General features: G+C 38.4%; 1 protein-coding gene across 1 annotated transcript in view; it reads left to right on the top strand.

The window, feature by feature from the left end:
- Positions 1–21,314, top strand: part of MAGI2 (membrane associated guanylate kinase, WW and PDZ domain containing 2) — a 1,506,415-nt gene that overhangs the window by 1,358,177 nt on the left and 126,924 nt on the right. The window contains 1 exon segment of the mRNA XM_037836511.1: positions 20,481–20,666. Coding sequence (XP_037692439.1) covers positions 20,481–20,666 — 186 coding nt within the window.

Genomic DNA, 21,314 nt, shown 5'->3' with positions numbered 1-21,314 from the left:
CTTTCCCGCCACCAGCCCACCTGCGGCCTGGGTCAGCATTAAGAGCAGTCAAGTGAGCCAGAAAACAGCTTCCAAGCCATTCGAGCTGAGCCTACTTTTGCTGAGGCTTTGGGCTAGAATTGCAGGCTCATCTCCCCAGAATTCACCATCCAGTTAACTTGAAACTCATAGAAAACCTTGAAATTTAAACTTGAAGTGCTGCCTTACAGAATCTCCCTGTGAACCTTATGTCTCTATTGAATAGATCAGAGAAGAGGGGAGCACTGGAGGACCCTCATGTAAACTTCCCCCACCCTACAGACAGGGAGGGAGTTACTTTCCATAGCTTGTAGCAGTCAAGGCAACAACTTTGAGAAATGGTGTGGGATGGTCAACCGATTGAGAACTCAGAGGTGGGGCTCCTGGCTTATTCGTTGCCTGGCATTTAATAGGGCTCTTTACCACAGTCTCATGCAATTTTTCAAACGATTTTTCCCCCAAGAAATAAAGACTTTTCTTTATGTCAATTAGTATAATTAAGATGCAAACTGCTTCCTTCCAAAGCCATTAACCTGAAAGGTCTAACTATTGCTTGGGAGTGGACAGATCTTAGATACCTTTTATCTATAGTACAGGAATATCCTTATTAATTTAAAGTAGAATAGGTAAGCTTCCTGAGTACGTGTCCCATTTTCCAAAGTATTAAGTATTTTTTCAGACTTTAAAATTAGACCCAGGGGAAAACAGTGGTTTTCGGGCCAGAACCTAGGATAAAAGTGAACTGTAACAGGCAATTGCATTTTTAATTGTTATATAGATTCAAATAAAAATGTATGTACAAAGATTTCCATTGTTGTATTAATGACAATTATAGAAAATTGAAATAATTTTAGAAGTTTTTCCAAAACTGGTGATGTTGGTATATTTGGGAAGTTTGAGGCATTTCCTCCCATTGACTGACTCCATTGTCACATTTGCTGAGTCTGTGTATCCAGGATAGAGGGGACTCCGGTAGCCTTCTATCTCTGAACGGATCGTGTCCTTGCTCTATAAGAATTTTGCAGTGGCCACATGCAGTGGGGGTTAACGGGCCAGTCCTCAGGCTCCCCAACTCAAGGCCTGAGTCCCAGCATCCAGGTTTTATTGCAGAGCTATATTTGTCCTGCTGGGTGCTTCCCCAAACCTGCTTTCCCACCAGAGGCTCCTAAGAAGGGCTTTGGTAGAAGTGATGAAATAAAAGTGGCCCTGTATCTCCCCCTTTTGTATAATTTTTCAGGAAGGTTATGTTGGAATTTTGGGGTAGATACACATGGGCAGCTTGTATATTAGTGGTAGAAACCGGTAGCCATTGAGGGAATTTATAAACATAAGTGCAGGGCCGTAACAAGCTGTGAAAAATAACAGATTCAAGACAACAGCCATAGCAGCAAGCTAACAGTTAACAACAAGGGAACAATTATGTCAGTTTTTCTTTCCTTCATTACTGTCATCCTAGTGACATTGACTCTGTTTTCTGTGCCTTTATCTGCAAACGCATCACTGGTCAGCATGGTCTACATGCTGGGAAGTAAAGATTACTTCTCAATAATCTTTAAGCTCTGTACTCATGCTGAAAATTTTTGTTTTCACAGGTGTACTTTCTCTGGCCCAGGCTGGAGTGTGGACTTGGTCATTGTTGACGTTCTCTAAGGTCCCTGCAATCCAATGTTCTGGGAAGGAGTTAGTTGTCTTTGGCAAAATGCCTTGATAAACTTCTCCAAAGTCTTTTGATGATGTCCATAGGCTATTAGTTTAGAAGTTATCCTAGAGATTCAAAAGCTTATCTTGCAGGTCTTTTATGGTATTTTAAAGCATGGTTACCTAAAAAGGGATTACATTTAAGGCAACTTAAGGCAGCATTTTTGTCCCCTTTTCAGTTCATGATACACTTGTAAAATGATAACATTTGTATTACACACAGAGATAAAAGACATGAGGCTGATGGAGGCAAGAGGCAACCTGCCCAGGGGCAGTATCCCCCAAGCTTCACCCAGCCGTCCTGAGGGCAGGTCAATCTCTGCGTTAGCACACCTGTAACCTTTAGTAGCACACTCCATCTAAGCACTCCATGGTACAAAGCTCTGCCCTCTGAACAGCAACCAATAAGCGCCTCATCTTATGTTTTATTGGTTTGGGTTGTGGCAGTGGATTGTCTTCAGACCTCCTTATTGAGGCTTGATAATTGATCACCTTGAAAATGCAGGTAATTGGTGCAACTGGTGGTGATCTGGGAGACTTGACCTTCTCTACGTCATTATAAACTTTGAGCTATCAATGTTCCATCCCCAAAAGTCATTTCTGTAAAGTTACTGAAATCATACTTATGTCGTTAAACATGGGATTTGGAAACTGAGTCTCATTCATTTCCTGCTTCTTATTTGTTTGCCGAAACAGATTTCCTCTCAGAGCTCTTTACCAGCTTATTCCTTAAACAGATCTCTGCTTAAATTCCTAGAACAACACAGTGCTTTTGCCCTGAGTTTTGGTTATGCCAAAAGCAGCTCACACAGAGGCATGATGGCATTTATGTGACTGTTTTCATGGCAGAAGAAATACAGGGGGTGGGGGACCCTATATAATCGTCCATAAAAACGCCAGTTTTCCCTCAAATATTTGATTTCTAAATCTAAATTATTGAACATAGGACAAGCAAATGTCTTCATAATGTTTGGGGAAACCTACACATCCAAAAAAGATAAGATTCTGTCCATTGTCTACACTGATGTATGTAGTAGGCCTAAAGTCAAATAAACCTTTTCACATTTATTAGCATGACTTGGAGGCGGGGCAAGATGGCGGAGTGGTGAGGAGCAGAATTTCATCTCTCCCCTAGAGCAGCTGGCAATTACCCAAGAACTATATGAAACAGTGTTTTGGGGGTCTCCAGTAACCAGCCACACATTGGACACAAGTTTGGAATTGGAGGAAAAGCTGAGATCCCAGCGAACATTCCCTGGCAGGGGTGGAACTGAAGCGGTTGGAGAGTAATTATCAGACAATAGCCCAAAGCATATCTTTAAATGCTCTATTCTGACACTGACAAAACTTCCAGGCTGGGGAAAGTCTTTTAAAAGAGACTTTTTTTTTTTTTTTTATTTTTCCCTTTTTTCTTTTTCTTGATTTCTTTTCTACTTTTTCTTTTTTTTTTAAATCTAAAAGTGATATACGTGGTTATTTTCTATCGGAAAGCCCAGGTTGAGGGACTAGGCTGGGCTTGAGGGGAGACAGAGTACCCACAGTGTCTTTGAATTCCATATTCACTACTAAAGGCCTCCACCCCCGTCTTTAATTGGCAACTCAGGCTGACCAAGGAATCTACCTGGAGAAGCCCCAAAGAGGAGAGAGGAGAAGGGAATAGTGCCCCTGAGAGACAACTGGAATTCTGAGGATTGGGAGAGTGGAGGGAGGCCCAGCTCAACTGGCAGTCCTCCTTCTGGGAATTCAGACCCCAAGGGCTGGAATTCAGATTCCAGCTTCAGTCAGCCACGCCCCTGACAGGATCAGAGTCACCAGGAGAACTAAAGGCTCCATACCTCCGTACACTGGTGGGGGAGCTGCTGGCTGGCCAGTGCCACCTGCTGGACAGGAGAGGAAAAGCACCAATTCTAAAGGCCTCATAGGAGGGTCTCATTCTCAGGAAAACTCCATACCCTCCCAATGAGACCTGGGCCTCAATAGACTGGGAAAATCTGACTAGGGTCGACCATATCTGAGGAGACCCACTCACAAAAAGGTTACATAGAGGCAGAGCAAGAAACAGAAAAAACAAGAGGGGAAAAATTCTGATCAACTAAATAGAACCTAAGTTAGAGGTCTAGAATAAGCTGAACTGAATAACAGAGGCCAGAAAACAAAGCCAACCAACAAGAAAACCACTAGGTAAAAGACAGAAAACAAGCTCCAAAATAAACTAATCAAGAAAATCAGATGCCTAGACAACTTAAGATAACAAGCCATACCAGGAAACACGAAAACATGGACCAGCCAAAGGAACAAACTAATAGCTCAGCTGAGACACAGGAGTGGAGGCAACTAATGCTAAATAAATTTGATGAAATGAAGGAAGATATAGCAAAAGAGCTGAAGGATATAAAGAAGACACTGGCTGACCATAAAGAAGAATTCATAAACTTAAAAAAACAAATGGCAGAACTCATGGGAATGAAGGCCACAATGGAGGAGATGAAAAACACAATGGAGGGACACAACAGTAGATTTGAACAGGCAGAAGAAAGAATCAGTGAACTGGAAGACAGGTCATTCGAATTCATACACACAAAAGAACAGATGGTGGAAAAATATGAGCAGGGTCTTAGGGAGCTGAGTGACAACATGAAACGCACAAATATACGTGTTATGGGTATTAGCATGACTTACTGCTTCATGAGGTTAGGGTAGGAATGGAGTACAGTTGCTAATGATGCAAAGTGCATCAAGCTTCATATAACAATTCCCTTATCATAACATCCCTAATAAAAATATCTACAGTATACAATGCAAACTCACCTAACATGCAATACTTAGATAAGCTAGACATCATAAGCTCTTCATGGGTTCAGTTCCATCAAAGCAGTTTTAGTTGCTTATCCCTGAAAGACACCTTTTGCTTTCCTGTCCCAGTGCCCATGTTTTGCCCTTTTGTCACTTAGACTGCATTCTCTTATGTAATAATAACTTCCCAAACACTGTGCTAAGCATCTAACATATTCACAGAAATCCTTATGAGGTAGAGACTATTATACAAATAGAAAACATCTCCCAGAATCAACTCAAAAATCTAATCTTCGCAAAATTTTGCTTGCCTACTCACCCTCTCCCTCAAATGTTTTCTCTGACCCTTATATGGAAATTCTCATCTGTAAATCTATTAATTGTTCACTGCTCTGTGACTTCTCTTCCATTATAGTGTCTGTTATTACTATCCATGATTGCCATTGTCCTTTGACTTTTCATGTGTTTATGTTTTGCTTCCATCAAATAAACTGTAAGCTCCTTGAGGGCGGGAAACAGTGACATTGATTGGATTGAACTGGACACTATTCATATAGTGATCAGGCATTGTCTTTATCAAAGGTAAAACTGTGAATGTACCCTGCCCTGACTTCCTCTGCACCTAAGCCTAGCTGTTCTACTCCAAAAGGTAGTAATAAGACATATCACTGAGAATGGGCAAAGCAGCAGAGCATCCCTTAGGGGACAAATTGTGGCCCACTGTTCCTCGCCCAACATGAGAAATTGCATGGTAATAAAGTGGAAGTGGAGCAGTGTCCCAGAATACAGATTTCTGAATCAGTTGCCCTCAACCTGTATAAACGATTCAGTAGAAAACATTAAGAAATCAGGCATGGAGGAGGCCATCCCTGTGCCTCTAGGCAGAAAGGAAGTGCAGCCCCTCTAGTCACAAGCATCTAGGTTGCACGGGCCCTGGACTTTCTGGGGGCCGGAAGCTGGCCTCTGCATGCTGTCTGATTCACCGCTTCCTGGCCTGGATTATTCCTGGACTCGTCATCCGTCTGTGTGAGCACCACCTTGGTGATAATTATATCGTCCTAAACGACAGGGTTTGGATGGCATCCCAGGCTCCTCAGAAGAAAATATTACTTCAAATTATGTACTCATTTCACAACCCCCATTAGCAAAGCAACCCATTTCAGTTCCAAGTGAACAACTTCTGAATCATACTCTGTCTTTACAGGATCATACCCAGCTAAGACCAGAACAAATAGGACCTATTGAGTCAGTGCCTTTTTTTCAATCCTGAGCTTGACCAGTTTTGTTCCCAAATTAAAACCTGGCTGCCTAGTAATCAGACAAGCAAATTTTAAAAAAGATTTTGCATCAAACTCTGAGTACCTTTATAACTGAACATTGCAGCATCTATTAACTAAAATGGAAAAACAAAAGTAAATATTTCACTTTCTTAGAACTAACAAACTTAAAGATCATTAAGTTGTAAGAATGCATCCACAGAGAAGTACCATCATTCTTATTTATTCTCAAGAAAAGGAAGAAGGCAACCTATCAAAAAAGAAAAAGTCTGTAAGTGCTTACAGTGTATTTCTTTTTAAATGCTGGACCATTTTCCTTACTGTTTGAATGGAGCTTATAAATCATAAATTTTCTTCACTAGGGAATCATTTTTCAGGGGAGCTTTTATTATTGTATTCAAAGACTCTCTGGGCAGCAGCAGAAGACAGATATCTTCTTACCTTTGGCAATCCAGATGTCTTAAATGCTCATAGATGGGTACTGGTGAGTCTTTTATCTGGACTTAACTCTGCAGCTCCTTGTTACTCACTAGATAGTGCAGGGGAGATTGCAGCTGAGAATCCCAGACCTCATGTACAGAATCATCCCTTTATTGTTGGCAAATGCCCATCACTCTCCCACAGAGTTCAAATGAATTCAGAGCCTGAAGGTCATTTTTGTAAAAGATAATATTTTATTTATAGTCTATTCAGGACCTCAGACTGGATTAAAATCTCCATGATTTTATTTTTCTTGTTTTCTTCCCAACAGTCAGCCACATAAGAAAATATGGGGAGTAAAAGTCCTAATAAAACTGGTTCCACATGTAGAAGCATTTTAAAAACATGTTGTTAAGTGAACATAGTGCTGTTACTTATCACCACTTTTCTGCTATGTTGAAAGAGAGTTATAAGGAGGTATTTTTCCCCAGTTAGGCCTTCATCGCATTTCTTTTTATGGTCCATGTTTCTGTTCCAAACCAGCTTTCACCAAGGACTCAAGGAATGCCTTTACCAACTCCCTCCTGCCATGCCAAATCCTATTAAAAGCCCTTTTCATTTGTTCATGTGATTACCAGTAATTTTGCAATTTAAGCTGGGTTTGTTCCCAACCAAACTATTCCTGGTGCTTAGTAGGAATCATTCCTAGAGATTAGTCACCCAGCCTTTTGTAGGTGATGAGTCAGATCACTTGGCGTTCCTGAGGTTTATATGGTGCCAGAGAAAATAACTAAACAGTGGAGCATGCTGTTGGCATGTTCATCTTTCAGCATGATGTCTTCGAGATCTCGTTTCTCTAAGCCAGACAATGGTTTGCTCTATCAAAAATGCCCAGATGTTGGGTACCTGGTGAACCATCTGCTTTCAAGGGTGAAGTGACCTAAACTTTATGTTCTAAGGCTGTTTGTCATAAAAAATGTTAACTTATGGGTCCATCATGAGAGAGGGTCTTCCAGAAAACAATGAAGAACACATATTTTGAAAGATTTTGCCCTTATAGTTTTCTGCTACAGAGCAGTAAAGATATTGTGAAGTAGAAAAAGAATATTCCAACTTAAAATCTTCATTCATGTGTTCATTAGACTTGCCAGATGAACATCAAGATGAAACATAGCTTGTATTCCTGTAGGCACTTGACAAAACTGAAATACAGTAAAACCTAGTTGCCAGGTTAGCCACTGTTGCTTTATGCTCCCTGGTGCTAAGCAGCTAAAAGGAGGCCGACAGGAGTGCCTCTCTGCTCCAGTCAACCTAGCTGAATTTATACACAGCTACATCTGTCACTTTTGAGAGATTAAGACAAGCTGTTTCTCAAGCATGCTTTCCAGATGTAAAACTTGAATACATGAGGCCCTCTCTACCGCCAGAGCCTTAGTTGAGGCTCTCGATTAGTGCTGTCCAGTAGAATTTTCTGAGATAATGGAAATGTTCTATTCTGTTCAATACGATACTGTAGCCACTAGCCACAGGTGGTCTTGGAGCACTTGAAATGTGGCTTCTATGACTGAGGAGTTGAAATTTTTATTTCTTTAATTTCCTCTCTGAAACCTTCCTTCACCCTTGCCACTTTCGCCTTCATACCTCCTTTCTCCTACCACTGTATTGGTATTTACAGATATTTTTGCATTTACCATAGTGTATTATAACCATTCGTTCATGTGTCTGTCTTGGCATCAGGCGAAAGGGCTCCTTGAGGCTGGAGTCCCAGTGCCATCTGAATCTTCTCTGAATCTGCAAAGCCTATCAGAGTATATGGTCATCTAAATATGACTTGAATTGACTTTAGGAATCATGTAATCCAGCCCCTTAAATTGATAGGCAAAGCCTAGAGGCCATAAAATCTTGTCCAGAGTCCCACCGATGATTGCTGGTAGAGCTAGGACTATATTTCCCCTTGGGCACCCTTTCTCTGAATCACTAGTTAGCTTGGGCATCAGAATCACCTTTGAAAAATTGCAATGAACCAGATCCCATCCCAGACCCTGGAGATCAGGTGTCTGTACTTGTAATAAGTTCTCCCTTATGATTTGTATATGCAGCTATATTCAGAAATCACTGCCATCCTCATGGAAACTTTCAGCCATTGCTATATACCACCCACATCCCTGCCTAGTTTGTGGAGGTAGATAAGGTATCAGGCCTTCCTGCCAGTATTTTTCTTCCTCTGGGCTTACTCTTTTAATTTGACTAAATTTTAGGAACCGTCTTATATACACCTTAAAATAATAGAGCATCTATCTCTATTTTTAAATATTATATATTTGGCAACAGTGTTTTCTTTATCTCGATTTCTACCCCTTCAAAACCTCTTTATCTCCCCCTGCTTTTTCACTTTTTCCCCATTTTTAAATTATATAGTAAAATTTGCCCTTTTTAGTCTACAGTTCTATGAGTTTTGACAAATGTATACAATGATATATCAACTACCACAATGAAGTCAATCCTTCCACCCATCCCCAGCTCCTGGCAATCACTGATCTGTTTTCTGTCCCTATGATTTTGCCTTTTCCTGTATAAATGCTATAATACTGTATGTAGCCTTTTGAGTCTGCCTTCTTCCACTTAACATAATGCCTTTTAGAGTCATCTATGTTGTTTCATGTATTGGTAGTCGAGGTTCCTTTATTGTTGGGCAGTATTCCATTGTATGAAGGTACCATAGTTGTTTATCCATTTCCCAGTTGAGGGACATTTGGGTTGTTTCCAGATCTTGGCAATTATGAATAAAGATGCTGTAAACATTTTCATATAGATTTTTGTGTGAAAATACATTTTCATTTCACTTGGGAAAATCCCTAAGAGGGATTATTGAGTGATATAATACGGATTTCCAAAGTGGCTATACCATTTTGTATTCCGAACTTGTGAGCAGTTGTTATTGTCAGATTTTTTTTTTAATTTTAGCCATTCTAGTAAGTTTTACACTCATTTTGGTATCTCATTTTGGTTTCAATTTGCATTTCCCTAAAGACTAATGATATTGAGTATCTTTTCATATGCTTTTTTGCTTTCCATGTATCTTTTCTGGTGAAGTGCTTTTTCAGTTTGACTCTCTTTCCTCTAGACAGTATAATTGGCCTTTCACTGCAGACGACAAACACATTTTGAGGCTCTTCAGCCCTTTTTTTATTTCTCATTAATTTTTCATGGTAGAATAATAAAAATGTTTTATGACAGTCACGTGAAATTATTAAGGAGACATTTACCTAGAAAAAGTGGAAACATAGTTAATATACTTTAAGATATAATAAGTGAAGAGAGAAAATATATGTCAGCAGAAGTCCAAATTAAGTTAAAATGTGCAATACTTGGATAAGAAAGATAAGGCATATACAGTGATGGTCTCACCTTTCAAGTAAGGAAATTCTAACATAATTTATTTAGCTACTCAGAGGTCACACTGCAAGTTGTTCCAAAGCTAATATATGCTTTGGAAATATAGCTCCTGAACACTTTACTTGGGGTTCTTTTCATATTTAGTTTTATCCAGTCATGCAAAATTGTATTATTTCAAGTTAAAACCTGATATACCCTGTTAGTGGAACTTTGACTTCTATGAGAAACTAAAGAGCCAATAAATATTCATGTAATCTTCTGGATAACATATTGAAAAGGACAGGTGGCTCAGGAGGGATCATTTGCCTGGGTTAGTATCTGTTTCCATTTACATTAAGAAAATATTGCAAGAAGTTATTATCTGCCAGAGGACCTGGGGGAATACAATGGAAGGCTGATATTGCTCCTGATTGCTTTTGACATTTACCTATTGTAACAAGAAAAGTGTGTGAAGATAGCCAAGTGACTTTTTGCAAAACACAATTTCAGAAGCTATAAAAGGAAAAAGGAGATGGCAGAGATAGAATACACTGCATCTGTAAAAATGAGAAACATGACTTGTCAGCAACACCTGCTGTAACTATCAACCATTTCAACTGTGCCTGCTGAGAAATTACCGAGAGCCAAGTGTATTGATGGGTGTGAAGTTTCATGTGCTTCAAAAGGCCATCAAGAGCTATAAAAGGGAGAAAGAATGTGTTGCCTTATTGGATATTTTTGACCCAAATAGCTGGGGTTGATTAAATCTAATTTTATGACATTTTCTGATCACTTGAAAAGAAATCTCTTTTCCTTTATGTTTTTATCTGTCAGGACTATAGGAGACAACAAGACTTTTAAAGTTTGGATACATAAATTTTTTGACAGTGTTTTCCAAAATAGATTCCAACAAAGGCACCAAGATGTTGATTGATGCAATTGATTTAAATTTAAATGTGTATGTGTGTGTGTATCTTTATATATGTATTGTAATATCAAGCTTATTTCTTCCCATTTCTTAGACCCCAATAAAGTGATAATTAATGAATAAAAAGAGGAGTGAGTATTAGTGGGCAAGATATTTTAAAAACAAAAGAATGGTAATTCATTTAGCAGAGCAGGAAACACTAGAAGGAGATACGGATAGCATAGACCCACCCATTTCTTTAGAAACACCCAGAGGCTCAGAACTTAAAAAGCTTGAGATACAATGGAACACAAACTAACCAACAAGCAAACAATAATGAAAGAAAACAGGAAGAAATAAAGATAATTCAGAGAAAAGAAAGCTTCAGAAATTTCTCATTTATATCCATAGAGAGAAGTGAGAATATATTATAATTAAAAAATTTTTAAAATGCTTTCAAAAAATTGATTAAAGAAGGGGATCTTAGAAAAGGAAAATATGACTAAAATATAAAATTCAGTTGAAGGATTGGAAGATAAAGTAAAGGAAATCTCACATAAAGTAGGATCAAAAGAAACAAAGTATGCAGGAAGTGATAAAAGAATTTTAGTAGATCAATCCAGGAAACCAAAATGAATAAGAGTTATTATTCAATGAGTAAGAGTTTCAGATATAGAAAACAGAGAAACAGAATGAAAATTATCAAAGAAATGGTATAATGAAAGTTCTCAAAACCAAAACTAAAGGCAATGAGTCTCCATACTGAAACCCACCCACCCCCACCCAGGGCTTCTGTACTGTAATTAAAAAAGAATCACACCAAGATGCATCACTGCAGATTTTCAGAACACAAAAATTACAGGGATGATCTTAGACATTTCCAAAAAGAAAAAGAAAAACAAAAATAGATTGCTTACAAAGAACAAAAATCCTAATGGGTTTGGACTTCTCAACAGCAAAACTGATCACTAGGGGACAATGGAACAAGGTCTTCAAATTTCTGAGGAAAGACAGCTTTTCAATGATCTAGATTGAATTTCATACAATCTAGAAATTTAAGCTAGAAATGAATCAGTGTGAAGGTAAAAATAAAGGCATTTTCAAACATTAAAAATTCGGAAATTTATTTTCTCACATGTATGGTTTCTTAGGAAGTTACTGTAGGATATGCTCCAGCCAAATTAAAAAGTGAATCAAAAAAGAAGATGACATGGGATTTAGGGAACTGCGTGAACCCCCTTGGAATGCAACTGGAATCCTCAGGATGACACTGTGCAGCAGACGTGAGAACCACCTCCCTTTGGGAGGGAGGCTCCAGAGGACTCAATTGAGTGGATGATTTGGGCAGCTCAGGGGGAAAAAATGAGGGATATATTGATAGCATATTATGAAAGTGAAGGAAAAAAAAGGCACAATCAGAAACTCACAGGGTAGGGAGTTATATGAGAAAAGAAATCACAAAACACTACAGTGAACAATATTTATATTTACATGGTAAAACCATAAACAGTGACAACCAATTTAACTAAAAATAGTGATAAAACAATATTGGTATGATGACTTAGTTTCCCGTCTGCTTTGACAAATGCCACACAATGGGTTGGCTTAAACAGTGTGAATTTATTGGCTCATGGTTATGGAGGCTGGAAGCCTTGTTTCCTCCCAGGGTTGGTAGCTTTCTGGCTGGCTGGCAATCTTTCGGGTTCCTTGGCTTTTCCATCACATCATGATGCTCTCTTCTTTCCCTTCTGACTCCTCCCTGTGTTTTTACATATATATATATATATACATATATATATATGTATATGAATTTCTTCTGCTTATAAAGGACTCCAGTAGTCAGATTAAGGCCCATTCTCATTCAATTGAACCATACCTTAACTAAAATAACATCTTCACAAGATCCCTTTTGTAATAGGTTCACACCCACCAGAATACAGATTAAGACCAAAAACGTGTTTTGGGGCGTAAATAATTCAACCTACCACACATGAGGAGAGGAGGTGAGATTTAGCATAAGTGCTAAATCCTCTATTATATTAGGGAGTCGATACATAATGACTGAAATAATTGATAATTGAGAAATAGCTATCTAAGAATATTATTTAGAAAAGTGGAGAAGAAACAGCTGAAATAATTTAAATGTTTGCCTTTGAGTCACACAACTGGTGAGGATAGAGAGGGTTGGGGCAAGAGACAAATGTTTTCCATTCTAAGCATTTTGGTTGTATTCTATTTTTTTAAATTTGTGAATATATTACATCAATTAAATCTTTTTAATTATAAGAGATTTCTAATTCTAGAAGATAGAACTATATTCTGTTGACTCTGCCCCTTTTACATCATGAAGTGAATTTAAAATTTTTTATACAATTTTCTCATTTTTAGAATAATTCAGCATTTTCTAATAATAATTTGATAAGACCTCTATAATAAATTGTAAATAAAAGGAACCCCTTATTAGGGAACTAAATTTATCATCATAAAAGTAAGCAACTAAGTCCTATGAAAGGTAGATTTATGTATTTGAAAAGGGAATAAAAAAACCACACCTCTGCCCTTTGACTATCTTTTTAAAAAATGATGAAACAACTTGTTTTTCTATTCTGCAAGGAAAAAAAAATTTTTTATCATATTTTAATGTAATTAACTCTAATTTTTTCTGTTATTACCAAATCGCCTTGCTGTTTGGATTTTTTGAGGAATGTTTGCTAAAAGCTATTTAATTTTACTCACTAAAATCACTCAAGGAACACAGAATTTCACCTTCTACTCCTTGACTAGAAAGTCCTGGGTTGCTGATTTACTGATTGATAGAAATGTGTATCCTTTTTAGGGTCTTGAGGGGGGTCTGGGGGAAATGCAGGAAAAGCTGAATGACTGTTGATATTTGGCTTAGTGGGGTCAGATATTCTATAGTGACTTTCAGACCAAAACAGGTCAAAAAGATGTCCCAACTACCTAAAAATTAGCAAGGTGACTTCTAGGGATATTCAGAGAAATGAGAAGTATCTCTTCTGTAGATACTTATACATCTAAAAACAGAACTGTTTTCAGTCCTTTCTGTCCAGCTCCCCATATCCTCCTGGCCACCTACAGATTTGAGTATCATGACTATTCTGAAATTTCTTTGCTCCCTGTCACTGTAATATCTAAACATCTTGTCACACTGTGAGGGAAAAAGAACATATCAAAATAATACATAAACTCCTTAAAATATGGTGGTATATATATTAAAACCCTTTTAAAGAGAGAAAGTGTTTGCTTTGTGAAATGACCCAATAATGTGTGATTTATTATATAAGAATAATTTTCACAAAGAAGCAAAAGAATTAAGATGACTTTTAGGCTTCTTGAATCAATATATGAGGAATCAAGGGTCTTTAAGAATATTCTTAGAAATTATTTGGACTACGTTTTCCAGCAAGGCAAGTGAGAATGAGAAATGCATCCACAAGAGATGGGAGACTGTTTCTTTTCTTTCTCCCATCTTTCTGGTGATTTTTCTTGGCATCTATACCATGCTCACATTTACATCTTCCACGGCAAGCACTAAAAATGAGTAGCACAAAAAGGAAGTACATGAAGAATATGTCTACACAGGACTGACTACATAATTTGCAGGGCTTAGCCCGAAATGAAAATGCAGAGCCCTTGTTCAAAATATAAGAGCATCAGGATGCTGAGAGCACAGCATTAAACCATGCATAGGCCCCACTGAGCATCAAGCCCTGTGTGACTCAAGCTGCACACTCATGAGGTCAGCCCTGTGTCTATGGAACCACCAAATCTTTCAAAACAGTGAAATCATTTTAACTCAACCTCGTGTTCCAGGATAGAACAGTCAAGTTTAATGCAATGATATTTCTTTTAACTACCAGTTCACTCTCAGCACTTAGCTTTGAGACTTTAAAACCTGGTGCAGAATAAAAACAAACTCTAGAGTGTAGTTCACAATTGTTTCTCTGCAGTGTATAGTTAATACTTCCTATATGGTATGTTCTAGCCTTGGAAACATGAGTTTAGTTGGGCTCCCGTCATGGGCACCTCTTGCCATCTTCTGCCTAAACATTTGCTTGTGACCAAATGGAAGATAACTCAACTCATCAGCCACAAAAGAATGACTCATGGGTGTTGGGGAATGGGGCTGTAATTTTTGAATATGCAGTCCTTAAAACACCAGCTGCTCGATTTGGGGTCTTGCAACTCATTGGCAATGAATTTCGGGGAAGACTTTTTTTTTCATTGTTGGAAAGCTAAATTTCACAGACTTCTAGAGGAAAACAAATCATGCAATGTGTTTTGTGTGTGTGTATGTGTAATTTTACTACAAATTTTTTGAAATACGAAACGTTTTTTTCCCACATAATCGCCGCCTGGTAACCAAGAAAAACTCTTTTGAGGGATACTGTGTCACACTGTAGGAAGGGACAACCTCTAGCTGAATGGGTTTGACACAATAAAACACAGTCAGGACTTCTAGGAAGGAGAGACAGAAAATAAGCAAGATGAAGACTAGTCTCAGGTTTCTGAAGACAGAAAAACAGATTAGGAGTCTTCACAATGTATTAAAGAGACAGATGCACTTGTGACAATCTTCCATCGTTCTTTATGTTCAGAATCCCTCTAGAGGAGCTGGACTAAAGGCATCACATTCGAGATCTCAGATAGCGAAGCAGTCATGGTGAGACCAGGAGGCAGCCCAGACTACAAAGCATCTCTCCTGGCGTCTCTGTCCCTGGATTTGATAGGATGCTCTTGAGCACTGTGAGTTTTGTCCTAAGGGAATTGCCACTTAGCTTAGAAACAGTTTTGCTTCCTCCTTCCCAGAATGACCTTCCTTCTCCTTACCACTCTTTGAATCTGCAACCAGATTCAATGATGTATCCCCTCCTCTAGTGTCATTGCATCTTACCTTTACCACAGATTTGCCATTTGTGTTTTAAGTATTTTCATCTGTTTATCTCTCGCCTTCTGAACTAGACTGAGTTCTTGAGAGCAGGTGCCGTGCCTTCTTCTATTGTTGTCTCCCCTACTGGGCCTAGCACAGTGCATACTACTAAGAAGACGCTATGCAGATATGCAGATATTGATTTAGTAACTGAGCCTCTTGCCGTATCCTAAAGTTTTGAAACTAGATGGCAAATGATTTTCACAGATTATTGAAAGACAAAATAATTTGAATCATCCAATTAAAAAAAACATTTCATATTAGGCCATGAATTCAAGACCCAAACTAATTTCCCTTCCCTCTTTAAGCTAATTACATGTTGCCCAACCTTCACAACTTAATGGAATTGTGAGCTAATGAGAGTTTATGCTATTGATTACCTTTGAAGTATTTATTTTTGTCACGCTCATTTCCGAAACTTCTCGCTTGTAAGTTTGACATGATTGATGAAGAACCCACTTTCCTTGTGTAACGCTTTCCTCCATATATAACTCCACTTTGTGGGATCTATTAACTAGGGGATAATTAAATGCAAATATGACTCATCAGGCTTTTCCTTCTCCAAAATAAAATGCATGTAAAAGCCAGAAGAAAATAAGCAAAAATGAAAAGGGTTATCTAATACCCATATCCCCTCCTCCCCCCCACCGATGGTTCAGCCAAGAATTTCAGGAAGAATCCATCACTGAATATTTCAGGAAGAATCCATTGCCAAAGCAAGAAGGGTGGAAGAGTGCTTCAGGTGGCTATCCTGTCCTCTTTATGGGGCCTGGCCTGAGGTAGACCCAACATTAGCTCATTGGCTTGATCAGTCCACTTTGCCCAAGGACTGTCGGAGGCCAGGAAGCTGTACAGGGGTCGCAGAAGAGAATCCCACAGCAGGAAGGGAGGATCACTGCTTCTTTAGCAGAGTGATTAGAAACTCATGAATCCAGCCTTTAAACTAACAGAGAGCGTCCAGTCCAACTGAATGTCTCTGAATATTCCTATTAAAATAAGTGTGGCATGTTGAGCAGTGCCAAGAAAGTCAGTTCATCTACAGGAAAATAGAAAACATATTGCAGTATTCATGTACAGGAGTGTTTCACCCAAAAAGGAATAAAGGAAAAAAAATGTGTTTCTTTTTCTATAATTTATGTGATTTGCAATTAAAGGGAAATTTCAAACTAATGACACATTGTCTCCTCCCCAACTGTCAGTGTGTTCAAAGCCATATGATATATTGCAACTTTTCTCAAATCTCTGTATCCTAAACGCTGTGTCAAGAAGACTGATCCAAAGACTTGATTTATGTTGCTGCCTGACAGATCGTGTCTGCAAGGCATGCATCTAAATGGACTGCACTCAGGCAGACAGTTACCTTAGTCATCAATTCCGAGAATTTAATGAGTACCATTCATCCCAATAATAGAAACCAAGGTCATGGCCTCTTCCTTGCTCTGTAATTCCATTAGCAATGCACAGAAAGCACTTAGGTCATAAGCTCTGTAGACCTTTCACTGAACAAATGGAACTGCTTCTTGTTTACAGAGAGAATCCTCTCCAAGCACACCCCATGTCAATGGTTTGTTGTACATCAGCATTCGGTGTACTTACATATGTAGAGAAAACGCTGGTGAAGGAAAAATGAGGCTGCTTTCAGCTGCCAAGAGTCTCAAGTACTGTTTTTATTAAAGTAAATGTCAATAAAAAACAATTATAATAAAACCATGTCAGGTTCTTCCAATTACTGAACATACATTTTTAAATTGTGTGCTCCCTTATGCTTTAGATAAGCCACTCAGTCTTTCTCTGTGGCTACCACAGAAGTTAGTTTTCATTCTTTTATTTGGAGTTTTATACTTTCATTTTAATTGTTAGTCTAAATACCCTAATAAGTTAAAACAGCCTTGAAACTAAGATCTGTCACCATATGTGAATAATAACTTACCCTGTAACAATGTAGATAATTCCGTTTACAGTGAAACTTTAATCTTGACATTTCAAGCAGCATATGAGGTTTTCCTAAACTAAGGTTCACCAATCATTCCCTCCCTCCCCATAATTCAAATTGCTTACACCCTCCTCACATCAAGAAAAAAAAGGAACTTGCCCAGGGTTTGAAGCTATACCAGCATAGGTTTGAATCCTGGCTTTGACACTTGTTTGTTCCCTCATCAGTAAAACAAGCATCATTATTAAACTTTTACAACTACTTCATACTATTGCTATAAGGATTTAAAATAAGTAACAGCACAGTGCCTAGAAATTCAAATTATAGCTTAATAGTGTTTGTTGTATGTATTTTGAAATGTATTTTGAATTTCATTTCAAATGTGAGTGTTTCTAATACCCAAAGAAATAATTTCAAACAAAGGGATGATACTGTGATGTGAAGTCCTAAGTGGACACATCCAATTCTCAACTCCCTTCTCCTCTCACCTCGCCTGTTAAAAGACAGCTGCTGCTGCTAAGATCTGCTTCAAGGAGAGTTGGTGACTTCCACCCTCCTCTGAATCGGGGCCGCTGGTGAAGTGTTTACAATTTCCTGCTTAGAGGCAGGCTGCACTCACATAAGAAAAGCACCCAGTGCTCACAAAGCAAGTCATCGAGTAGAGGGAGGAGAGAGTGAAGTCAAGAGGGGCACTATGGTGTCCTGGTTCAGAGCAAGGGCTATGGGCACTGACAGACTGGAACTCTAAGTCCTGTCAGTCAATATAGATATATAGATACTTAATATGGGTATAATTGTGTGTGTGTGTGTGTATACATACAACCATATATAACCATATAACCATTTCACACAGTGCTTGGCTTATATAAGTATTAAATAGGTCAGGAGAATAGAGATTGTTAATAACTCACAATAAATTTGAAGTTTGTGTGTGTGTGCATGTGCTTCTTGTTGGGGGGGGTGCAAGGGTTGGGTAATTAAGAAATCTGTATCATACTCTTTCCCTTTGTATAGTGAACTCTTACTTACAAGTTGATGTTTTCCTCCAGAGACCTGCAACATCTTTGTTTGTGAAAGCAGAGAAAAACAAACAGGACTCTTGGCTTCATCCTGTGGCTATCTGGTGCCTAAAACACGTATCTCTTTCCTATGTTAAGCTGTTTTCCTGCGTTAGTATTTAGAGGATATTGCTCTGTACAATCCTGTATTAAGCAAAGTGTTCCCTTCCGTTTTAGCAATATCACAGGTTTATCCCACGTAGAAAGAATCCTAGCTGGTGCTCACTAGTACCTAGATACAAGCCAGCACACACACACACACACACACACACACACACACACACACACAGTGTTATCAGAAATATTAAAAATAATTATAGCTAATCCTTATAGATCAATTCTTGCATGCCAGACACCGTTTCAGTCACTTTACATATAACTCATTTAATTCTCATACTCACCCTTTGAGGTCAATGATATTATCCCGATTTTACTGTTGAGAGACAGAAACTCAGACAGGTTAGGTAACTTTCCAAACATCACAGCATAGATAACAATATACACAAATACACACATTATGGCCAGGGTGGCCAAATGATTTATTGACCATTCTAGGATGCTTTTGAGCATGAAAGGAGATAAAAACAGGGACAAAAGTTCAACCTAATTATTGTTGAAGACCAAGCACTTTGCAATACCTACGTCCTTCTTTTAAAAAACAGCAAATAAATAAGTTCTTATTCCATTTCTATTTGAGAACTACATTATCCTAAGACTCGAATGATAATTTATGTGCTCTAAGTAAGAAGTTCTTTCTTAATTAAAGCCATTAGGGCTTTTGGTAAATAAAAATGTGTTTGAACTTCCAACAGGATGTTTCACTTCAGGGGCACAGGCTCAGCCAAGATTTTCATGTTATTTATAACCTGTCATAATAGAAGAATGAAGAAGGTACCAGTTCATTAACTCACTGATTGTCCTTCCTTACTATGGTTATTAGCTGATGATGTGCCTTTAATTGTAATCCATGCAAAATGGAGAGTTCAAGGAACAGACTTCCCCAGAGCATAATGAAGGGTGGGTTGTGGCTGACTGTGCAGATTAAATCAGTACCTGACTTCTCCATAGGGAAGACAACAAGACAGAGTCATGGACCAGTGATTCCTGACTGGGGCTCCTGCTGTGCAGGGAAAAAGAAAAGGGAATAGGTTTCTAGACTGAAAGCTCCTTGAGGACAGAGGCTTTGTGTGCTATTGATATCTGACCCCAGAAATAGTTTTGTCAGTAACTCAAACATTCACATTGACTAGAAGTCCACCTGCTACAAAAATATATATCCACACATACATACCTCTTCCCATACATATAAATTAAAAATTAAAAAAGAAAAGAAATTTATGTTATTTTAGAGAGTTATGTGCCATTTTTTAATTCTAATATACATTTTTTCATATTCTAATGTCTCAAAAATTGGGATGTATCTTATTGTTCAATTGGCAAAGACTGACATTTTATTTTTCTTTTCTTGGAACATAAAATAAAGGTCAGCGGCATCTTAGATTTAATGAGTAAAGTTGTTCATAACTTCATCAGTTGACTACTGGCCATCTTAGTATGTATTTTTTTTCCTTCCCTATTTTCTCCTCTCAGTAAAATAGAAAACAGTAGAAATTAAATTCCTGGCGTTTATTATATTTTTTGAAAACTACATATCATTATCTAGAATACGAGCTCTTTGGACACAGTATTCTCTGTATGTGGTTCTCAGACATTCGTAGATATAGGAATCCAGAAGTCTGGCCTCCTGCCTTGACCTTCTCATTTGGAAAGTCTGGGGTAAGACCTACAGAGCACACACTGCAAAGTTTGAGAACCACTGGTATAGGTGTTTGGAATTGACCTATCGCTGTAAAGAACTTGAATTTAGAAACTATGGTCTCAGGAGTATGTACAGGGTCACATTTGATAGAAATGATTGTAATTTCAAAGAGCAAATATACTGACCAAGAAACAAATTCTGACATTGTATTATTTCTTTTGGGGATAGGACTGAAACATAGAACATTTATTGGTAACATTCCCAATAACCATTTCTGTTGGGGATTTTCAGCTGTGCCCCATAAAATCGGACGCATCATTGATGGAAGTCCTGCGGATCGCTGTGCAAAACTAAAGGTGGGAGATCGGATATTAGCGGTAAACGGCCAGTCTATCATCAACATGCCTCATGCAGACATCGTGAAGCTCATCAAAGACGCGGGTCTCAGTGTCACCCTCCGCATCATTCCTCAGGAGGGTGAGTGCCTGAGCCAGCCTTGCAGAAAGGCTGTCAGTACACATCCCCACTTATTGGGGTGTCCTCAGCCTGCCTGCCCAGTCCTAGAGTCCACTTGACTGCTATCAGTTTGGTGTCAAAATGCAGGGGGTTATTGTTACTTCCACTTTTGCAAAAATTCATATTCAGTTGCAACTCAAATCCTGTTTACTCAGCACTAATTTCATTCAGAGATCAAACTATGTGACATTGCAGGCTAAATACGCTGAGTCCCAAGATACTGAGTTACTCAATCATTCTTGATGGTCTCAGGGGTAAAGTTTTTATGGTTATATTAAGCCAGAATGCATTCAACAGAGATGATAGAGTTACAAATCTGAAAGAAAAAAAAAAAAACAACTTATTCATGTTAACAGTTAAGCTCTGGAGGATTCTTCAAAGTCAGATTGATTTTGAAAAGCTTGAGGAAGTTTTGTGGTATAAAGAGAGCTCATTTAGAAAATGTTGCATCTGACAAGAATTTAAAATTTGCACTTAGGCTTTTGAATTTCTCAGTACAAGAACTCCACCCTGAGGCTTAAAGAATAGCGAGCATCCCAACTCATAGCCACGCCTTAAGGTACCACGGAATCTGGAGTGGTTACCATAAATTCACCATTTCTCTATGCA

Source organism: Choloepus didactylus, chromosome 5 (assembly GCF_015220235.1).
Source record: "Choloepus didactylus isolate mChoDid1 chromosome 5, mChoDid1.pri, whole genome shotgun sequence".
Taxonomy (NCBI): domain Eukaryota; kingdom Metazoa; phylum Chordata; class Mammalia; order Pilosa; family Megalonychidae; genus Choloepus; species Choloepus didactylus.
This window is presented reverse-complemented; position numbering and strand designations above follow the sequence as displayed.